General features: G+C 38.7%; 2 protein-coding genes across 6 annotated transcripts; one reads left to right on the top strand and one right to left on the bottom strand.

Annotated features, from left to right (window-relative positions):
• Nucleotides 1-782: 782 nt before the first annotated feature.
• On the top strand, nucleotides 783-18,302 carry agfg1a (ArfGAP with FG repeats 1a). 5 transcript variants are annotated; one of them, XM_044031942.1, is made up of 14 exons: nucleotides 783-1,128; nucleotides 7,944-8,037; nucleotides 9,391-9,506; nucleotides 10,335-10,500; nucleotides 10,861-11,023; nucleotides 11,681-11,797; nucleotides 13,079-13,150; nucleotides 14,789-14,966; nucleotides 15,327-15,406; nucleotides 15,636-15,752; nucleotides 15,884-15,925; nucleotides 17,379-17,531; nucleotides 17,653-17,747; nucleotides 17,967-18,302. In XM_044031942.1, the coding sequence occupies exons 1-14, from the start codon at nucleotides 962-964 to the stop codon at nucleotides 18,024-18,026; spliced, it is 1,620 nt and encodes a 539-aa protein (XP_043887877.1). In that variant the 5' UTR covers nucleotides 783-961; the 3' UTR covers nucleotides 18,027-18,302. The 5 variants fall into 5 exon arrangements, with proteins under 5 accessions (XP_043887877.1, XP_043887876.1, XP_043887879.1 ...); XM_044031941.1 differs by having other exon boundaries at nucleotides 11,678-11,797; XM_044031944.1 differs by lacking the exon at nucleotides 13,079-13,150 and having other exon boundaries at nucleotides 11,678-11,797.
• Nucleotides 17,884-22,003, bottom strand: LOC122773336 (thiamine transporter 1-like). The gene is made up of 7 exons (XM_044031946.1): nucleotides 21,211-22,003; nucleotides 20,639-20,874; nucleotides 20,005-20,554; nucleotides 19,800-19,878; nucleotides 19,393-19,585; nucleotides 19,172-19,313; nucleotides 17,884-19,095 (listed from the first exon to the last, which is right to left on the bottom strand). Exons 1-7 carry the CDS (start codon nucleotides 21,355-21,357, stop codon nucleotides 18,964-18,966), a joined length of 1,479 nt encoding a protein of 492 aa, XP_043887881.1. The 5' UTR covers nucleotides 21,358-22,003; the 3' UTR covers nucleotides 17,884-18,963.
• Between the last annotated feature and the right edge of the window lie 528 nt (nucleotides 22,004-22,531).

The raw sequence follows: 22,531 nt of genomic DNA, 5'->3' as shown, positions 1-22,531 counted from the left end.
ACTGACTGTAATGTAATTCCTTTAAAGCATAGGCAAACTCGTCTTCAAATCCACCCTGAACAAATATACACACCACAAATTAAGTAAGCAAAATATAAATTCTAACCTGTCTCGTGTAATGACAATAACAACACGCGTGGTGACGCCGTTGTGTTAAAGACGGGTAATGTGCCTGCAATGCTGGAAACACCGTTTGTGCCACCCAACGACGGTCTAGAAACTGCAGCGTTTTTCAAGTAAAAGGTTATTCCACTCAATCACCAACGACTTAATTTTGAAGGTTTATTAACAACCAAATACTACAGTATACTTTACTACTTTCTTTACATTTTTAAAGGGTTATTTCACCCAAATACAAAAAAATATTGCCCGATTTGTAATAATACGTGTAATTACCTCATTTTAAAGTAACATTCATAAGATATTTAATTTACAATTACTTGATCTCAACTAGATATGTTTACAGTTTGAGAGATGGAAGGCACATATAAATAATGACTTTAGCAATTCAAATTTCCATGCATTTCTCACACAAAGTCTTGGTCAAGTTGTAAAGATTGCATACTGAGCAATGCATGCATAATATCAGAGCAACATTAATGCTACGCACGTCCTCTTAATTGCAATAACGTTAACAGATGCAGTCAAATAACAAGACTGGAATAAATGCGTTATAATGTATTTATGACAAGGTATCCATAGAATTCCGTTATACGTACTATAACGGGGTTTAAACGAATGCGGAAGTAGGGGGCGATAAAGCTCTAGTTCCGTTAGACAACGTGATCCAACGCCTCAAACTCCTTGTTCTTGGCGAAGCGAGGCCGCCGAGATAACAGAGCGACCTGCCTTTTCCCTCCGTAGAGCAGGTCGGCAACCGTTTAAAAGGCGCAGCCTTTGTTTAAGTCCTAGGTGACCCCTTTCTATCCCGTTTTTCTTTCCCCGTTGTATTTTGAGAACGATGGCGGCGAGTGCAAAACGAAAACAAGATGAGAAACACCTGAAGATGCTGAGAGAAATGACGAGTTTGGCTCCCAACAGAAGGTGCTTTGACTGCGACCAGCGCGGCCCGACCTATGCCAACATGACTGTGGGCTCCTTCGTGTGCACCTCCTGTTCTGGCATCCTGTAAGTATTAAGTTGCCGGGTGACCTTCGCTTAGACATGGCGCACACAACGTAACGTCTCGGTGTACTTCACATACATTGTAACGATGGATCCAAGCCAGTTAGCTAACAACCGCTAGCTTACGTTAGATAGTCACCCGGTAGTGTCATCATCAGTGTGAGTTTAGAGGCTTTGACATGGTCCTGATGTGCTGTGTTGGGCGGGGTACTTGTGCTAATGCTGGGCACAGTAAGCTAGCAAACTACCTGGGGTAACTCCAGCTTCCAGAGTTATCCAGTGAACCTCTTTGGCACTTGTAAGCTAGGACTTTAAATAGACGAGAATAGTACGAATAGTTTTTCGCAACTTTTGCAAGCAACGTTTGAAATATGTCTAGCTGAATTAGTTGTGGTATTGCACCTCCTCTCCTCCAATATGGACACACGGATACATGCAGGGGCGCCTCTAGAAATGTTGGGCCCCGTGGAATAATACAGTACCACACAAGTCTATACATAACCTTTTCCAACAATGGAGGACATCCAACAACTCTTTTTTATCTGCTCGGTTTGTGGCTGATAAAAGATGCCAACCTTCGTATGAGAATAGACTGTGGGCTTTTGCCTTAATTTCCATGGGATATTTAAGCTACCCTGACCATACTATACCATACCACTTTACCCAAAAGCTGTATGATATATTTTATATACGTAATATATTATATATCTAGGAAAAAATAACCGTCTCCAACTGTTCCAATTTCTGTACCCTTGGGGTACCAGAGTAATGGTACGGCACGATACGTCCAGTGACTCCCAGGTCACAGGGGAGCGTCACTTTTCAAACATGAAATTTGTGCCAATAAATGTTTATACATTTTTAATGTTACAAATAGACCCATTAAGCTAGGTGGCTATGAATAAGGCACCAATGAAGGTATGTGAATAGCCTACCTTTGTTTGTCCTCCAAAACATTTGTAACCAACTGTCTCCCTCTCCAGTTTTTGCTGCCACAATTTTATCTTTGGAAAAAAAAGAAAAATAGTTTTATATTCTCTATTGGTAGAAATAAAATTGTATATTGTATTTTTTATCCTGTAGCTATTTCTCATTGTATGTAGTAGAGCCTTTGTCATTTCAGTAATTCCTTCAAGGCTGTATTTCAGAACACGTGTTCTGCACTGACAATATACTATATCTTTTTTCTAATCTTTTACATTGTATTAATAGTAAAATGTTTTTCTCGAGAACCAGAAAACATACCAGAATGGCTTTCACTCTTTTAGTTGTTTGATTAAAACCTTTTGCACAAATTAACTCATGTTAATATTTTCCCACTGTCGACAGCACTATAAAAACCTATCCACGGCATTTAAGCTGAGTGTTTGACTTTGCATAGCGTTTGCCTGACTTACTGCTCTGCAGCTGTGTAACTAAGCATTTGTAGCTTGGGATTTGGGATTAGTGAAGCATTTAGCTTGTTCTTATTCAGCTTAAATGTCCTACCTCAATTCAGCTCTCAAATGCTGCATGTTAAAAAGGTTGCTGTGGATATTCAGTATGGATACTGGCCATATTGAGAGCAAAATCTATGCTGAAATCTAGTGTGGACAATTTAGTTTTTCTTTTCATGGGTTTCATGAAACATACAGTTATACATACATTCTCGAATAACTGTTTGTTTTACTGCACATATTGAATGACATGTTTTAATCTGCACATAATCACACTTCTCTGAAGACATTTTAAGATTACTCTTATTTCTCTTAACTGAATTAACATTTGGTTCACTGAAAAAACAATTCATGCTACCATACAGTACATTAATTGGCAAGTCACCAACATTACCTTGGTTTATCATAATTATTATGTTTACTCATCTTACTGTGACTGAAAACATTATAGTAGAGTAAATTGTCTATTAGCGGGAAACTAATCCTGTTCATCCTGTTCTGGCCACTCATTCATTCAGTCAGCATTGACCCTTCCTTCCTTTGTGCTTTATGGAAATCATCTTGTCATTCTTCATATGAGCTATGATTATTCTGAGTGATTGATTGATTGAGTGATTAATTAATTGAATGATTATTCTAATAATTTTGCACAGGAAAGTCATTTTGCTTAGAGAGCAATTATTTACTGCATACGCTGTAGTTTTATTGGTCAACAGAGACTGAACAGAACAGATGACTGGTATGACAAATTTAAAAACTGCCTGTCCCTGTCCTTTACACTTTGCTTAAGTTGCAGTTCATGTTTGACTAGGTTTAAGACCTTCATCTGTGCAAACACTTGTAACTGTTTTAACTTTGAAGGTTATTTACTGTAGCATTGGAAAGAATTAGATTGTGTTCTTCCTGATGGGCAAAGCTTGCCCTCCATTTCACTTGTAGTGGGTCTGCAGGGATTCCATCGTGAATGTCCCATCTGCTCACCCTGTTGAAGTCTGTTATGTGAGCTAATTGACTTATTTTATTGTTTTAGATCAAATTTCACTTTTGTTCTCACCTTTCTTTTATCAAGACAAAACATGTTCCAGCAGATAAGTGCAGGTTTGAATGAATTGATGTCTGTTAGATATGTGCAGGAAGCCTTGTGTGATTGTAGGCTCAGGAAGTGGTATGTCCTCACTGCTGCTACATCAGCAGCATGTGATGTTAGATGTGCAACAGGATGTGGCAGAGAGGTTATTGTCTGCTGCTCACTTTTAATTCTAGAGAGGCAAATATCTTGGATTTAAAAGAGTAGATCAATACACATTGCACATGTGTGGTGTATTCGTAGTTGCTACTGTTTTACAAAGCAGTGTTTTTGTTTTACAATTTCAATGTGGAAAGTGAAGCTAATATAAGATAATCCTTTTAATAGACCCACAATAAGGATCTTTACAGTGTCACAGTAGCAAAGACATTAAAGGTAAAGTTAAAAATAATAAACACGCATGTCTACTATAGATACAATATTGAAGATATTCGACAATTAAAATTGTAAAAATAGAAAATACCGATTGCATTAATTTAATATTTACTAGTGAAGATTAAATCCTTAACAGAACATTTGAAAGATGTGGACATTATAGTATTTTAAATGTTTAATTTATGCAGTAAGGGGTGATGACATGTCCGGGGATGGTGGCATGTGCAGGCCTACCTACCTCATAACTCACTTCTATCACCATAGTTGTGGTAGTTTAATGGGTGGAGTTGGAATCTGCTATGTAAACACATTCCTTATTAAGGTGGAGACCTTCCCAGGAGGTATACCACTTGCATTGTCTGTTTCTGGAGAATGGCCCATGGCAGGAAATAACCTCATTTGGCCTATCTGTCCCTGAGTAAGCAGGCCTGCAACTGTGAAAGCATGACAGAGGTGGCATTCATTTGACACCAAATGTTCACACACAACAAAAACATTTAAGACAAGTTGCAGACACACTACTTGAAACTTTGTGTTTGGGTTTCCTCTCTCCCTGGCATGAGATTTCTTAAAAAGGCATGTCGTAGTTGTTAAGCTGTGCATGTGTGACAAATTGCTGATGATTTTAATTTGGTCTAATGGCTGGTAAGATAGCGGAAATATATTTTTCTTTTGATAAAATGTGCTGAACATGATTGCTGAAGAGACTGCAAAAGACAGAGGACAATGTATGAACCTATAACAGCAAAATGAAAGCTGCTGCATAGCTTCTCCTCTCCTCTGAGACTTGACATTGCCAGTGTCTCTTTGCCTAACAGTATGGCCATCAACTGACTTTCCCTTGGCTTAGTTGGTCTGATGCACAATGGTAACTATTGTGCAATATCTGATGATGTCCTCTGATACACTATGCAATCCAGTAGGCATGTAAATGTCGACACAGCAACTAGAGTTATTTTAATCAAACTGTAAATAACTATTGTCTTAATGTATTTCTCCTCATCAATAAGTAACAGTTACATGTACACCAGTTTCTCAGTATGTTATGGTATGAACATTGTTATCATATAATTGTCTTACTGATATTGGGAACAAATGTAACTGAATGAAGAATGTTAGTGCCGCGGCCCCTCTGGTTCCCCCACTACAGAGAGAGAGAGAGAGGGAGATGCAGCAGAGAATCATAAATATGCTACAAAAGATAATTTATTCGTCACACCCTAGCTCCCTGCTACACCGGAGTCGTTTGTCCATTTGTAACATCTGATTTACAGACACGTGGTAACCCAGTCTGACCCACTTAATGTAAAACATACTTGTGCAAGGAAGGTAAGTGCACATATAGGATCAGTCTGATTGTGCTGCCGAGCATTTACAGTACATTTGCAATTATTTTAGCAATGCTTTAGGGCTTTTGTTATATCACTTTTATAATTATGTCGCTACTTTGGTTCTGCAGAATTATTTGGGGTTGTGTGGGTCTGTAGGACATTGCTAGCTTCAGTAACAGACTGGAATCCAGAACACAGCCATTGCTCACAGTTATATTATATACAAGAGTTGCCTCCTTTTGTAAGTTTGAGGATGATTTTTCACAGTTCAGAAATAATTTGTATTAAGTGAGAGAGGTAGTGGTTATGGTTTTAATGCACAATAAACTAACCCAAAGCTAAATAACAGTCTTAGCTGACCATAGTTGGACAACTGGATACTGAGATGCTGCATCATATATAAGCCTTAAGGGCTATGTCACTTTCTCTGTGTCTGACCTAGTTTCATCTTCATGAGGCAAAATCTGATCACTGACCTACTGTACTCAGAGTGCTGAAAAACACACCCAGAAGAAAGCAAAAACACAACATTCTAAATGCTGCATTATCTGGTGTTAATACACTACCAACTGGATGCAAATTGCCTTTAAGAATAGAACTAATTAAAACTGTAATACCTCGAATGTGCCAAAACACCACAATATGCAGCTATTGTACAATGTTTTAAATTGAAACTAAGAAAAAGACATAGATTGCTATTATTTATTGTGGTTGATTTGCTGCTCACATGGTGTATGGAGTAAGGGTTTCTTTATGTTTCATTAGAAATAATTATCAATGTGTGGTTTTTGTAACATTTTGTATAGTCAGCTGATCAGTGGGTGTAAAAAAAAATATATATATATATATAGAGGCTAGAGATGTGAACACGTTTTGATGAACACAGTGAATAATTTAGCAGTGTCGTCTAGTATTTCACTGCCTTTAGGATTTGACCCTGTATGTGTATGACATTGTTTGTAATTGTGACACTGGATACAATTTCCTAGAGTTGTCATGACTACCTTACAGAACTGAGCAACTAAACGTTGTATTTTATTATATGCAAGACACTACTTGGATATAGGTTAACATATGGAGTAAGCATTCATTCAATGTTGGCATATATTTAACTGCACAGTTTTGTTTTGATATAGTTTTTCCAGGTGAGTAGTTTAAGCACTTGCTACATGCAATGTAATGTAGAACCAGCTTGCTCTCTTTACTCTCTGTGCTAGTTAAGTCAGTAATATTATCTAATATGTTGCTAAACAGAACATTTTTCATCAAACATCAAAGCACTTCAATAGTGAATCGAGTATTAATGTCTTAAGATTGCAAGCTTGATTCCAGTCTATTTACAGACCACTTTACATAGAATTTAAAAGCAGAAAGGATGGATAAAATATTGGATCCCAGACCAAAACACCACATCCCCAGTCTTTAGTTACTTTAAGAGATGTTGGACGTTAATGAGGGCTATAGTGGTTGTATTGTCTATTTTCCTGCCACCTTAAATTTAAATACATGGAATTCCTATTGGGTTATAAGTCCTTTCAAAATATTCCTCAGTACACTTTAATAATGTAGCTGAAGAGGCATGTACATTGGTAAGATTTTATCAATACCACTGCCATCGTTGATTGTGGTTACTGGTCCCTAATGGTTCTGCAGGGTATACGTGAGGCTTTCCGCAGATGTTACTGTCAAAGTCAGTTTTTTTCTTTTGCAATTAACTCCTTTCGTCACCTTTTGTGGTCACTTTGAGTTAATAAAGTTAAAGTGTACTTCCAACAGGAAGTATTTGAATTTCCACAGGCGTAGATTACATGCTTGCGATTCTACAAACACCAGACAACATTGTTAAACGGAATTGATAAGCTGAGGCATATGATTTCAGTGGTTCTCCAAATTGAAACCTATTCTCACATTCAGCCAATTCAACCAACGTATGACTCAGTTAACGGTTAAACACGCTTTCTCTGCTAGTAAAATTGTCAGATATAATCCTATGTTGAACATTTAATCAACAATAAATTGTCTTTTATTTGATTCTAATGCCTGCAGTACTCAGCAATTTCACAGAGCCATGCAGCCATGCAGCCAAAGCATTCAGATGAATGCTAAATGCTTGAATAAGTTTTTACTTACTTCCAATAAAACATTTAGGCAAGCAGACTTGGATTGGCTCTTTTAGGCCATTACAGGTATTTTGAATTTGGGCCAACGCGTCATGAGCTGTGACCTGCTCAGGGAAATGAGCAGGGCTTGTAAGGGCTAATGTGTGGTCCTCCATAATGGAAGTTTCTATATTTAGGGAATCGCTTAGCCTTTTATTGCAACCTTAGTATTGACAACCTCAGTTCAGTCAGTAGCAGTTAGGAGAGTTTCACCCACTTCCATGATTCCTTTTCTTTTGTTGTAAGCTTTTCTCTCTGTCAATCCCCTTTATAAAATTGTCTTCCTCTCCCCAGTAGCGCACACCAGCAACTCAGATTCTTGCTAATTAAATGGCCATATCCTGAGAGGTGGCATCTGGAGTAAGTCCAGATGAGGTTTTTGTTTAGTGTGTTGAAATGTATTTATTTATTTCTGCCTCCTCACCTACAGGCGAGGACTGAATCCACCCCACAGAGTCAAATCCATCTCCATGACAACCTTTACGCAACAAGAAATCGAGTTCCTACAGAAACATGGAAATGAGGTAAGGATGCCTATGATCCTATGATCTGCCATTTCACATTTGTTAATTAATATTAGGTTAAAATATCTCACTTTTTTCTTTTTTTTCCATATAGTTCAGCCTTGCATTATACTGTTACAATCCCACATTTATTATCCCATCTATTGTATTTTTAATTAACAATCTGAAAATAATACTCCTCAGAAATCTTGATAGAAATATAGCGAGTATGTACGAGTCATACCTCATTAGACAAATGTAAAACTTTGTCTTTTATTTAATAAAACATAGAACCCTATATAAAATTGACTAGAACTACGATCTGTGTGATTTATATATAGATAATGTTTTTAGATACTTAGATATTTTATGATATATAACACTGGTGTAATAGTGTTATTCTGTCTTTTCTTTGGAAATATGGAATAGTTTTAATGCATTAACCTTTTACACACTGACAGTAGTATGTCTGGGCTCAGAATCGGTCATAATTGAGTTTTGCAATTAAAAAGGAGAAGTGATCCAGTTGTGCTTTCTTGTAGAGCCATCTCATTAATTTTACTAATGCGTATCGCTTTTGAGGAGTGCAAAATCAGTTTGTCTCAAGTTCTAGCTCACTCACTTATCCATCATGACCGCCTAGAGAAGCAACACATGTTTGCATATCACACAGAAGAACCAAAGTGCATTATCATTCATAAACCATTTCTGGTAAACGCAGTATAAAATGGAGCGATGCCACCTTGGGAGTGCAGTCTATTAAAAGTTTTAGCAAAATAGCAAGGAGGCAGACATGCAGGAGACCCAAGGTTGACGCTGATAGATATATCCTTCATGCATGGTTGCTATAAATGTATTCGAGTTGCTTTGTGTCTTGTGACGGAGAGAATGAAAACAAATGTTGTGTTTGTTCATTACCAACTGGTGTTTCAAATGTAACTAATGATTAAACAAATTGAACTTGAATGTGCATGAGTATGTCCTTGTGCAACAAAGCCAGCTAATCAATTAACAGCGGAAGTGTATGCACAACAAAAGCACAGTTGTTTCATCTACAGTGCAGGTCGTTATATACTAATCGCATATATACAGTACATGAAAACTGTATATATGCAGGCTTTGCAAATACTGTAGGAATGCTATCCAACCTAAGGCCTACAATGACCCACTATCTTTTTACTCAACTATTTTCAGCCAGTGTTTTTAAAAAAGATACTTGGCAATTAAATGACATGCCATTTTGTGCATTTAAGTGATACAAATATTTAAAATAAATTGTCTTTTGGTCTCCAACTAATTGTAAAGCTCTGCACCGCAGGAATGTGTGCACATTGTTTTGAACCAAGAGTCCCATTCTTTTCCTGTTTGTTACAGGCATGTAAACAGACGTGGCTTGGCCTTTATGATGACAGAACCTCCTCAATACCAGACTTCAGAGAACCACAAAAAGTCAAGGAGTTCCTTCAAGACAAATACGAGAAGAAGCGATGGTAAGTTTTACAAGCTGGGAGTGCAGCAATACGAATGGTCCTTTGACTATGTGTGCTGTGTAGACAGGTTTTCTGTTCTTCTTCTCCCTGGCTTGGAATTTCTCACAGGCATCTCAAAGCAGTTAGCCTCAAGCACAGCACTGGATACCCTTCCTTAAATGTACACATTGTTGGATTATTACAGTGAACCTGCTATGTATACAGAGTTAGGTTAAGATTTGTTCTATTCTTACTAGATTAAGCATTGCTTTTATTGACACCATGCAACTTGGCTGCCAAAACTACTGAAAGCAGGGTTTTTGACAGGCCTAACCAACAAGTACCTGTCATATTGTGAGTTAGTCATCAACTGTAAATATTGTTTTTTGTAAAACTGTTGATTTATGCAATGAAAATTTTTTCACAAAGAACTGAGACCTTTAAGTGACACATGGAGTAGATATTCAGGAAATAATTTAGACTATGTAGCTATATACAACTGCCAATTTAATTACTTTAGGTTTAATGCTTTTTTTGTCTCTTGGTGTTAAGTCAGAAGTCTGACAAAAATGAGAGGGATGAGCAGTGCATGTCTGAACATGCTCCCATTTGCTGCAGACAGACATTCTCACTCACAAAGGCCTCTCTTCTGTAACCCAAAAATACACACAAAAAACACCAGTTGTGTTCTGTTGCATCACAGATTATAACAATTTCTTAATTCCATTAGCCAACAAATGTAAATGGTTTAAGAAGTTAAGTTGTAAGACACTGTTTTTTATATACTGTATATTAAGGTAGATGTGGTGTGTAGTTTTCTGTAATGTGTACAATGTGAACTTTTTCTAGGTTTGTCCCTCTTGAGCAAGCCAAGGCAGTGGCATCAGTCCATGCTTCCATCTCTGGCTCCTCAAACAGCAGCACCAGTAGCACCCCAGAGGTTAGACCACTTAAATCCCTGCTGGGGGAGTCAGCCCCCTCCATTCACCTCAACAAGAACACCCCGCCGAATCAGGTGAGATACATGTAGTGAAATAGTGTATAATTGACTTCTAACAATATTTTAAGGTGTGTTATTTGGTGGGCTATGACATTATAGTTTTCCAAAAGATAGCATTTTAGGGCTCCCAAAACGCTGGTTCCATGTGCATAACTTTGCTATGGGAAAACGATGATGTCATAGCACCACCTCTCTTTTGGTCTTGCATTCGGTCTCCGTTTCTGTGATTGTATAAATTGTAATGTACACTTGTGACTCTGTGGCAGTGTTACTGCACCAGCTACATCGTTTAGAGCCGGTCTGGGTGTTTTCTGTGTACAATTAAAGTTTTGTTTCCATGTGGATAAAGCCTAATCCATCTCTTGTGTTCACCAGTCTCCAGTGGTAAGCCGTGGACAAACCCATCAGCAACACCTCCATGAAAAGAAGTTTGACCTCCTCAGTGACTTGGGTGGAGACATCTTTGCTGCCCCGCACAATGTCAATGCAGCCACCACCTCCAGTTTTGCTAACTTTGCACATTTCAACAGCCACACAAGTAAGGAAATTAAGACTAACATGAATTTCTATCAAAAAACTGAGCAAACATTATGTGAAGCGAAATGTGTTCATATAGTGTTATTGTCCAGAGGTAAAATGGGTGTCCAGATAAACCATTTGTTTACTAAAAGTTCATCCGCACCTGAATTTTCAGTGCTCATCTGATGAGGAATCTTCTCAGAGCTACTATAGACAGACATCACCATGATGACTAATGTCTGTATCTTAGGGCTATTAGTGTTTCCTTGTCATGGACAGTAATGCCCTTTTATTTTAATTTAGAGCCACCATGACTCAATTTTAATGCAGTGACTGCATGTGCATCTCCACAAAGCAAACATTAGCACGGATGTGCAACTTGTATATATGGTCTGTGGTCCCATCAAGGAGTACAGACCTTTCATTGGAGAGGGTGAATGTCAGACTATCCTTCCCACATTTACAGCTGCTAACCTGAGTTATTGTTATTTTACACCACTCCATGATAATATCTCATATTTAGCACACAATCAGTTTTTATTTTGTTTTGCAATCTATCATCCATGTCTTTGCCTCTCATGTTTACAATTCCTTCATTATTAGCTCATCCATTGTATCCTTTCATTTTGTCTTTTGTTGATCTGTCTGCACTTCATCCTGACACCACCTCCAGCAGCACAGAATGCCAACGCAAATGCAGATTTTGCAAATTTTGATGCATTTGGGAGCACTTCTGGGTCATCAGGTGGTTTCTCCTCCGCACCCCAAGCCCCATTCCAACTCTCAAATACAGGTAGAGCAAGTTCTCTCCACAGGACAAACTACACTCATCCACATCACTTATTAAGATATTAGGTTTTTGAATTTGATTTTATTTTTTTATATATACGCAAACAAAACAAAACACCCTATTGAAATGCATCACATGGTCTTTTATGTTAGTTGTCAAGCCATCACTTTGTTCTGTGTTTTCACTGTTGAAATCCATTTCATGATCTGCTTTCCATATGTGCACTGACTGTTCATCCAGTGTTAAATTTTTAAAGGAACCTGTTTTATAACCAGAAAATTTAACTGAAGCAAGTTTGGTTCATACATTATGTAATGGAAAACAAACTTCTGTTGACTGGAGTTAAACAAATAACATTATGTTTACCGTCCATTGTATGTGCTGAAGGCAATGAGCTTAAGTAATGTGCTACAGAGAATATACATTATGTTTTTAAAGGCATTAACTCTTAAGTGCCACTTGTAGCATTTATCTATTGTTGTGGTTTGACTTTTGAAAGTCAATTTTTTTTCTAATGGGATAGGATATATAAAATTAAGCCACTTGTCTGAAAAATCAACATCAAACTTCTACTATATTTTGAATATGCAATAACATTGAAGCAATTGTTTTTTTAAGAGATGATAACCTAGTACATAAAGATCACTGTATAGTTATTAGATTCATGCAAATCATTTAAAATCAAAACTGCTCTGCCCTTCTCTTTGTGCTCTGTGCTTTTTCTTCCTCTCACGGTCCAATGACCATTGTCAATTCAGATTGTCTCATCTATACCTGTTCAGGGTGTTTTAGCCTTTTGTCTAATGTCAGTTGAGATTAAAGACCAGCCACCTGAGACTCTTAGGTGGGTAGCTGGTCATTTTAAAGGATGGACTGATTTGGGGGGGACTCAAATACATTCACACTAAAACCACCCAGCCCTGGTCTCAGGATGATGTCATGTACTACAGTGTCCTCTGCTGGTGATCTTTTTTGGTAACTTTCTTCACTTAAGCATGCCTGTTGCCTGATAGATAAACCTCCCTCTCTCTTGTGGCTTAGCAAAATAATCCTTGTCTCACAGACACCAACTGTGCTATCTGGCCTCAGCTGTTCATTCTGTCCCGTGTACTTAATTCTTTGCTTTAACAGCACATGAATTTCTTGGACTTCATGCTTTTTCTTTTCTTTATTTAATATTTTCTCTGGTTTTGTTGACATCATTTTATTTTCCCTCCACCCTGTCTTGCATGGTTTGTCCCTCCATTTCTCCGTCTCCCTCCCTCTTTGATTTTTGGCTGCCAGCGTTCACTGTACTTTCATCCAGCCGCAGTGTGGGTGAGTTTGCTGCTGCTCTGCCTCTCCAGGGTGCTCACAGTAAGTCTTTCTCTGGGCTTTTGTAACTTTCCCTTTTTCCACCTTCTCTAATCTGTAGTCTCCCAGATTCTTCTGAATATAATGTATGTGTGAGCATGGAGAACTTTTTGTTTTAGAAACTCTAAATGATGGCTCTAATGAGACTGGTTAAAAAGCTGAACAGCTTTTAATAATCAAACAAATGGAGGGACATAAGAGCAAAGTATAAAAGAAAACCAAGAGAACAAGGTAGAACATGGATGTTAATTATATTAAAATACTTCAACAACTTGAAGTCATGAGATCTACTTTATAAATGATGATAATTTGGATTATTTTGGTAAATTAAGTTGCCAAAAATTTGCTTTCTAGGATTTAAGCAGTCTTGACTATGCTGTGTTTTATGCATACACATTTGCATTTTTCTTTGTTTCGGTTTTCTCTATGAAAAAAATACAGTTTGTGATGGATGTGTCATAGATTTGTTTCCCTGGTAACAATTGTGTCTGGTAAAGTGACCGTCTATTCATCATTGTTTTGCTAGACTGATATTTGCAGTAACGTTCCATATTACTTAAAGATTTTTGTTTGTTTTTCTATTACTTTCTTGATCCACAGTAGGGTGATGAACTGAGTCATGAAAAGGGGCTGCTCTTTAAATCATATGCCTCATACACAAACAAATGCACATTTTATGCGGTCCATAGTACAGCGTTGTACAAAATTGTTGCTATCAATCCTATACAGATAATGCAGGGATCGCACCCCAAACTCCCATACTCCCCTGTTTCTTTGGTCCCTTTTTTATGATCTTAATGCTTCTTATATTACTCAATGAACATACAAGCCCCCCCTTTATGACTTCTAAATCTCTCTCTTTCATACAGGTAGCGCCTCAGGGGGACTAGCAAATACCAGTTTTGCAAATTTTGACACCTTCCCCAAATTTTGTAGTGCTGACTTTGGAGCCTTCAGTTCCTCCTCCCAGAGTAACTCCAAAGGAGCTGGTAGAGATGCTGTACAGAGTACTAGCATCCCTCCTGATAGATACGCCTCCCTGGCTGACCTGGATAACATGTTTAGCTCTGCCAAAACAGAGCAAGGTAAACTTCTCCTGCGTAGCCCGTTAAATAGGTCTCAAAATTAAGTGATAAACATTGAAGCAGCCTCAACTAAAAACAGTCTGTAATCAAATTTAGGTCCCAATAAGTCTTCTTCTCACTGCAGGAAAAAGCACCTCGATGTTACACTTTCTCCTGCGAAATTCCAATTCTTTGACATAAAAATTAGCATAGTCTTGATTGTATGTTGAGATGACCCTCTCCTGGGTTAATCATAACCAGTCTGTATCAGGACACATTCATACTTCAATTCCTTGCTTTTATATTACGGTCACAATTCCTGCATTCGGTAATGTGTGTATTGCACTGGGCTGGCACTAGTTTATTTTGCTCCTGCTGTGCTTGAACTGTGTCTCTGTGCTTCAAAATGAAGATTTCCTGATAATTTAACATTTATTCACCATTATTTTTATTAGGTTGCAAATGGCAGCTATCACGGGACCTTTTGCTTGTGTCTCTAATGTTACAAATTTCCTCCTGGATTAGCCGTGTTTAGGAACAATGATCCCAGCTCTGTTGTTATTTGCTTCTATTGCAGGAGGTATTCCAGGGGTGACAAGCTCAGCCACTGCAACTGGAGTGGGTGGTTTGCCTCAGAAACCCCCAGCAATGTCTTCTGGGGGGGATCGCTATGCTGCTTTAGCTGAGCTTGATACTGTGTTTAGTTCCTCAGCCCCTGCCACCAGTGTGTATAATACTGCCAGCACGTCACAAGGGTAAGACTATGCATACATTTTATTCAGTTTCACTTTCTGGTACGGATCTTCCTCGGGACAAAATGATTGTACAGATATGCCAAATACCAACCATTTAATTGCATAATGGCCGCCAATTGATTGAACAGGTGTGGGTAATCATCCAGACAGAAATAAGAATAAAAAAGGTTATTCAAATTCACTTGTAGGTATACTTCACTTATTTGAAAAGTTGTTTTGCATGTATATGCAAATGGAAGGTATTTGACATATCTGGGAAATCACATCCCTTTCATATAACATAATGAAGTTTTCTCTGGTTTTTAATTTTATCTACTGCCTTCCTGAGTGGGTTGATGTGTTGTTTTTGTTTCTCTGCAGGAGTGTGTTTGGCTCAGAGACTGGGGTGTCAAAAGCACAAACTCAGCAGGTTCTGCCTGGCATGGTTCAGGGTTTTGGAGGTGAGTGAATCCACAGGTTGTTTTCTGGTGGCTAATGATACGGTGATCTGTTTTAAGGAACACTAATGTTGAAGAGGCCATCGAGTAAATAAATGTAGTGTTCCAGAGAGCAGTGGACTGACAATGGACATCAATAGATCCTTCACAAGTCGATGTTTTTGTTTTTACATCATTGTTGTGTTTCAATCTGTGTACTGATATTTGGTGACTTGATGCGTCTCTCCATCAGCTCAGTCAACTAATCCATTTATGGCTCCTGGCATGGCCCCTACACCGCCTCCCACCAACCCATTCCAGAGTAATGGTAGAGCAGCATCTGTGGCAGCAGCAGCAGCAGCAGCAGCAGGTGAGCACTGTATGTGTGTGTGACTGTGTAGCACAGCTAGTTCACCACACACTAGCATTGGCAGTGTAAAATTGTGTTTGTTAGTTTGTAATGTAAGTGGTCTGTCTGATTTATTTTGCCATTCTGGACAGGCGTTAGGGTTCTTCATGGGCAGGTTTACCCTCCTACCTATGGTACGTTCCCTTGTGCACTCTGTGTCCCCTTTGCTGTGATGCACCTTTCTCTGGCAGTGCCTCATTTTTCCTGATGTAATGTATCAGGAAAAATGTTGGAATGGGTAATCGTAGTGTCATGATGCAAATGAAAAAAACAATAATAATACAATAAATATTTCACCATATAGGAGAATGGGTTAGCTTTAGTTTAAAATACGTGGGTCTACTAAAGGAGATCTCTATGCTGAACCTTTACCCGTGGAATAAAATGCTATGACTAATTGGACTTTATTTATATATAAATGTTTTTGTCCCCTTGAAAAATAATGAGGAATTTAAAAGGAGCTGCAGGCTAAGTAAAGTACAGTTGGACATAAATTCACTTTGGGTTTTGGATGATGTGGTCATTTTATTTTTTAGTAAGTGGGAGTAGAAATGTTTAATACTGATTTTATGCCACATCTCATAAACAATGCCTTACTCAACATCTTCCTCCCTGCCTTTTTAGAGACATCAATATATCTGACATTGACTGACTATCACATCACTTATCCTGTAATATTATTCAAGATCTGACACCATTCCAAAGGATTTTTTTTCTCCTTCTCATTTTGCCTTCTAAGGTCTTTAATCTCTCCCATTAAATCCATAATCACCTTTTACTGTTTTGAAACCGTTATCACTTCTGGCATGAAGTTAAGTGATTTTTTTTTATCTATTCCACTTCCTCATCAGTGACAACACTTCTTTTAGGTTGCATCTTACATAAAACTCAGAGGCCTGCTGCTGCTGGGGCCTGGTGGCTAATGGTGTAGCCTGGGCTTTGCCTGGGGCTGGTGGCTGTGGCTTGTGGCCTGGTGACAGAGTCTGGGCAGCTCAGCTTTGCTCTGCTGCTGCTCAGTTCAGCTGAACCAATCTCTCTGCTCTGTTTGTTACATTCTGACGTCTCACCATGAGATGTGACTTACTCTTATCCCCTGGACCTTTGCTAATAAGAGTAGTTAACTCCCAGTCATTCACTGTGGCATTGACTGTAGCACCTTTTTTTTACCAGATATTTAATTTCTTTCACTTTCAATCGGCTCCACAACCAACTTCTTTATTGTGGCATGTTGTCAACTATAGCCATGTGCAATCTTTGAGGTTACTCTAATCCTTCTTCACAACATACTAGTAGTTTTCTATTTTTGCCATCTACTGGACAGAAAGTGTAACAACATCAAATCACCTCTAAAAAAAACAGGTGAACAAATTGCAATAAGAATTTATTTCTAATCCCTGATGTGCTGTAGCATTATTTTTACTTTAATTCATTGTTGACTGCGTTGTAAAGCATGGTTACTGCAGTACAGTACCCCTGTACAAGCTGTTGATATGAGCCATGTTAATGGTTATGTTGTCGCTCTTTAGGTATTGCTTAATGTGATGAATTTGTATTAATTAAACTTGTTGCTCTCTTGCTATTTTGCAGCATCATTTGGGACAGGTTCCATGAGTATGCCTGCTGGATTTGGGAATCCTGCAGGCTTCAACCTTCCCACCAGCTTTAGTGGAACCTTCCAGCAACCCTTTCCAGGCCAGGCTCCTTATCCTCAGCCTCCTGCCTATCCCCAGCAACCTAATGGTATATATGTTTCAAGATCCGACATTTAGTCTGATTAGCATTAAATTCAGCCTTACATAAATTACAATGAAACCAATTAGTTGTTCTATTATACATTATTGACTATGTGCATGTCTTTTAGGTGGAGGATTTCCAGCCTTTGGCCAGACCAAGCCTGCTGTGATTCCTTTTGGTCAGGCAGTGGGCGGACCTATGGTTTCCAGTAACCCATTCCTGGTTAGTAACAAGGCTACATGTGGAATTAAGTTTAGAGTAATGTTAACTAGAGATCATTACTATTCCTCCTATTTAGCTTTGAATAAATCATTGACTACATTGTTTTCACTTTCAGTAAAAATAAAAAGCGATTGAGTAAAATATTGACATGATTTTTATTAATGTATTGCAGATTGTGGATTTGTAACTGTGTATTTGTTTCTCCTCTTTTCCTTCCAGGGTTCGGGTCCATCTGCACAGTATCCAGCAGGAGGCTCTTCAACAAATCCCTTCTTATAGCATTCCGTTCAATCAGCTGCACTACAGGGTCAACAACTGGCATGCTCGCACTCTTTTGTTTCAAAAAGTAGCTTTAAAATCACAATGTTTGTAAGACTTTGTTTTCTTTTTTTTATATTGAGTTTGTCAACAGTGGAATAAGGTGAATAAGTCCTGCTGACACTACCTAAGGCTACAAAACAAAGTGATGGTGTGTGCAGAGGTTGATCCCTCCTCTCCATTTCACCTGTGATCTGGCCTGGCTTTTACTGAGCCACAATGTATAATCAAACTGGCTGAAAACTTAAGTTATTGCAAATAGTATATTCCATTCATTATACTGCAATTCTGTACATTTTTCATTTAGGAAATTAGCTCTTTGTGCATATCAGTATTTGTATCTAATGCAAGATTAAGACAGAGACATTGCTTGGAAAATCCAATGGGTACTGCCAGTAACCATACTTGTAAAGAATCTGTTAATTTCTCACAAAACAATGCATATTCTATTGTTGAGACATAGAAGAGGAGGAATGATGCATCATGGAAAATTGACTCTTTTCTCTGCCATCCCCTACCTGACTGATGGAGGGCCCTCGTCACAGTGCTTCTCAATTGTAGTTAACCATATTCATATGTTGGTAACAAGAATGGAAGAGGAACTGAAAACCACTTGCTTTGGGTATAAAAAATTTAAGTTAATGTGTAAATATATACATTATATATATACAGTATATATATTAAAATGAATTTTAAGTAAGAAGTGACCAAATCATTAATTTTTATGGATCTATGGACATTTTGTATATTTGTTTTGTATAAAGAAAAGATCTGTATTCATGGCGTTGAGATCAGTAATTAATTATTTTTTGGTTTCAAATTGTTGTGCGGACACAGTGTGGACCTAAAGCCTAAAGTGATTATTGCAGCTTCCAATGCCCTTCAGGTCCTGTGTTTGTCAAAGCTTTACATTTTCATTTGTGTCCGGAGGAGTTTGAGTTTTGTGTCTTCGTGCTCTCCAAATGGTAAACAGCCCCCGGAGGGAAAAAAGGACAGCGATGAATGAGAAGTAGCTGGCATATATTGTGAACTGCAAAAGAGTTTAAAATGATGTTAAGTAGTTGTGTAAACACGTCTGCTGTATATTATCTGATCAGATTGCCCACCTGGGGAATGATGGCCAGGCCCAATCCTCCACTGTCAACCACGACAGAGGTGATGATGGTCTGTAGAGCCAGCGCTCCAAAGTTGTTTGTTCCAAACACAAGTGCATATCTTTCCATTGACAGATCTGCTGCAATCTGGTACCTGCATTAAAGATAATACGTTTTCCCCCAATCGTGATGAAATGTAAGCACAGTAAATAGTAATAAGGTCACATACTTACATGGCTATTGTTATCAGAAGCATGTACAGGGACTTGAAAATGGCGTAACTGATGTAGCAGACCCATATGTTGTTGATGAAGGTCATGAGGAAAAGTGCACCTGCCCCCAATCCAGAGAATCCACCCAGAGCCAGCTCTCCCCACTTCTCCCATCTCACTTCAGTGAAGCCTATACCATAGGCTGTAGCTGCACCTGCAAAAACACATCCATATAGTATTAGGATTATTGTAGTGGTATGACTAAATGAATGTGATACCTCAAAAGTTTGCCATTTGCTGAGATGTGTCAAAAATGCCCAGTGAATTCTATGTAATGGTCATAACAATGGGAGCATCATACATTATATGTTACTTATAAATGACTCCATTCCCACATGTATTCTACACTGAAAATTCATAATTCTTACTCATCAGGTTGGACACTGCTTCCACACCTCCGTTGTAGATGCTGAAGTTCTGTGAAGGCTCCACATGCTCCCACAGCACCTGCACAGTATATTACATGTTGCACTTACATGTTTCAGGGGCTGCATTTGATTATTTGCAGTTTGAAGTAAGAAAAGGCACAATTTGCTTTGCACTTGGTGTTTGTATGTTGGCTTTACAACTGACCTGTACATAGTTGATAGTCTGGTTATAGCCACAGGTGGCCATTGCCCACCACACTGACCAGTAAAGCAGTTGTCTGGAGGAATAGCACTGGCGGAAATCGTTCCACAGCTGAAGGAGAACTTTGGTGCAGCTTTCTGCGCCATCTGACTCAACAAAGTCCACAGCCTGAGGACCAGTTTCTCTCTGTTCGCTCACAGCTTCCCCTCTTTCTCTGCTGTTGTCCACCTCTTCACCTCTCATTCCTTCCAGGGATATTGTTGATATGCGTGCATGTTTTGTCCCATCTGCGCTGCTTCTTCTTCCCTCTGTTGCTGTGTTCTGTCCAGGACGCCTGCGATGAAAGAACATGCTCTGCTGTGGCATTGGCAGGAGGCAAGAATCAAGGAGAGCGATGGTGGTGAGAACCAGAGTCAACACCAAGATGTTGTCGTAGGACAACAGGTTGAAGCTGACAAGAAGCTGGCCCAGAACAGAGCCCACTGTGTACCCTAGGAGCTGGACACTGCGGCAGAAAGATGTGGCCTTCCTGTATCTCTTCTGATCTACCACACTACAATAAAAGACAGTCATAAGGTCAGAATTAATTCAACTCTCATGTACGGGTGTCATGTGCTTTGGACCTTCAGTACCTGACCTGTAGATGTAGGAAAAGTAGGCCACTTCACTGGCTGTCACTGCGCCATAGAAGAACTCCATGGCCTGCATGGCTGGTACACTCTTAGTCCACAGCAGCATTGCTGTGTTGATGAAGAGCACGACACACTGGAACACCACCACCGGCTTGTACCGCAGCCAGTCCGTCAGCAAGAACACCGGCACTAGTGCAGATAGATAGGAGTATGTCCACACTGGGAAAATTTGATTATTAACCTGGTGGAGAAACATAAGCATGATTGAATGTTAATAAACAAGAAAAAGACAGAAACCGTGCTGCTTTATGATAAGATTTTACATTCCTGACTGGAGCTTTACCACCAGTTCTAAACTGTTTATATTAAATTGCATGTTACTCTGAGTGTGTGTGATCCACTTTATTATTCAGGCAACATAAATAATATGCCAAACATATCTGAAAGAACACTGGTGTTTGCACATGACAGTGACAAAATGACATGAGTAAATGGATGTTTCAAAATGTGACCTTTGGACTTCACCTGTTATTTAGCTTGTGCTGAAGTCAAGTGTTTAGCTTTGCTCAAGTTGTACCTGCTCTGTTGTCAGATTCTTGTCTGGCCCAGTCAAGTATGGGAAGAGGAAAGGTTCCAGAGGTCTGACTGTGCTGAAGAATCCATAGATGCACAGCAAAGTGGTGGGGAACCTCCAGTCTGACCTCCATCTTTTCACAGTCTCCATCTTCTGCCAGATTCACTTTCAGGCGTGTGAATGTGATCCTTGGAGTGTTACTCCTTTATATTTGTTGGAAACACCCACAGAAGTGTGAAGTGTCGAGCTCAGTTTGTCAATCAACAACTCGGTCAAAGGGCACAACCTTGGTGACGGCTCAGCTCACGCCATAAAGGCAATCAGTACCAGGACCTTATCTCCAAGTCAAAGTAATTAATAATTATGTGTGCTATGTTGTGCTTTATGACTGCTATTTTAATTATAGTGTTGATAAGTCATGTAGATAATACGAAAGACAATCATCTCTTCATCAGCCGATACGGTGCTCAGGTTCCTGCTAACACAGCACTGTCCAGGCAGGACAGAGACATTCATCGGAGCTCATGTTCACATTGGACTCACGTTCCTTGACGTCTCTCTGCCCTGATTATTAACACAGCCAATATGGATCTCTTGAATCAAAAAAGAACCCCAGAATGAGGCAGGTTTTAATCATCCTCAATACTGTCAGTCATGACAAGGATCCATACACGTCCAGTCTGCATGCAATGGCTCATATATACCACCAGGTGTCACTCAAAGTGTAGTGTTTGTTATTCAGCAGAGCACATTCGTGATCCACAAGTAGTGTCAAGATACAACTAAGCTTAAACTACTGAAGTTTATATCAGCGCTGTACCCTAATGTTAATATATATATATATATATATATATATATATATATATATATATATATATATATATATATATATATATATATATATATATATATATATATATATATATATATATATATATATATATATATATATATATGTACATACACATATATACATACACATATATATATAAATACAAGGAATGTCTGGTTGCCTGGTAATAAGATAAGTGTCCAATGTGTTGCTTGACAGGCATCAAGCTTGGCAGTGCCGACTTTAACGTCGTTTGGGTGAGAAATGCAAGCGATATTGGTATAAATGCAAGAGATACATCACTAGAAGAGCTGCTTCCACCCCCTCGCACACAGTGCTGACTGAATTATTTCAATCTGTCATTGTAATTATTATTATTAGTGCACCACAAATACACACACACAAAAAACCCAGGCACATATAGTAGAATGGGTAGTGCATTAGTTAGAGGTAAAGGTATTTCTCGGTTTATTCACTGTTGTAGATTATCTT

Source organism: Solea senegalensis, linkage group LG8 (assembly GCF_019176455.1).
Source record: "Solea senegalensis isolate Sse05_10M linkage group LG8, IFAPA_SoseM_1, whole genome shotgun sequence".
Taxonomy (NCBI): Eukaryota; Metazoa; Chordata; class Actinopteri; order Pleuronectiformes; family Soleidae; genus Solea; species Solea senegalensis.
The sequence above is the reverse complement of the archived record's forward strand: the minus strand, read 5'-3'. Positions and strand labels throughout refer to the sequence as shown.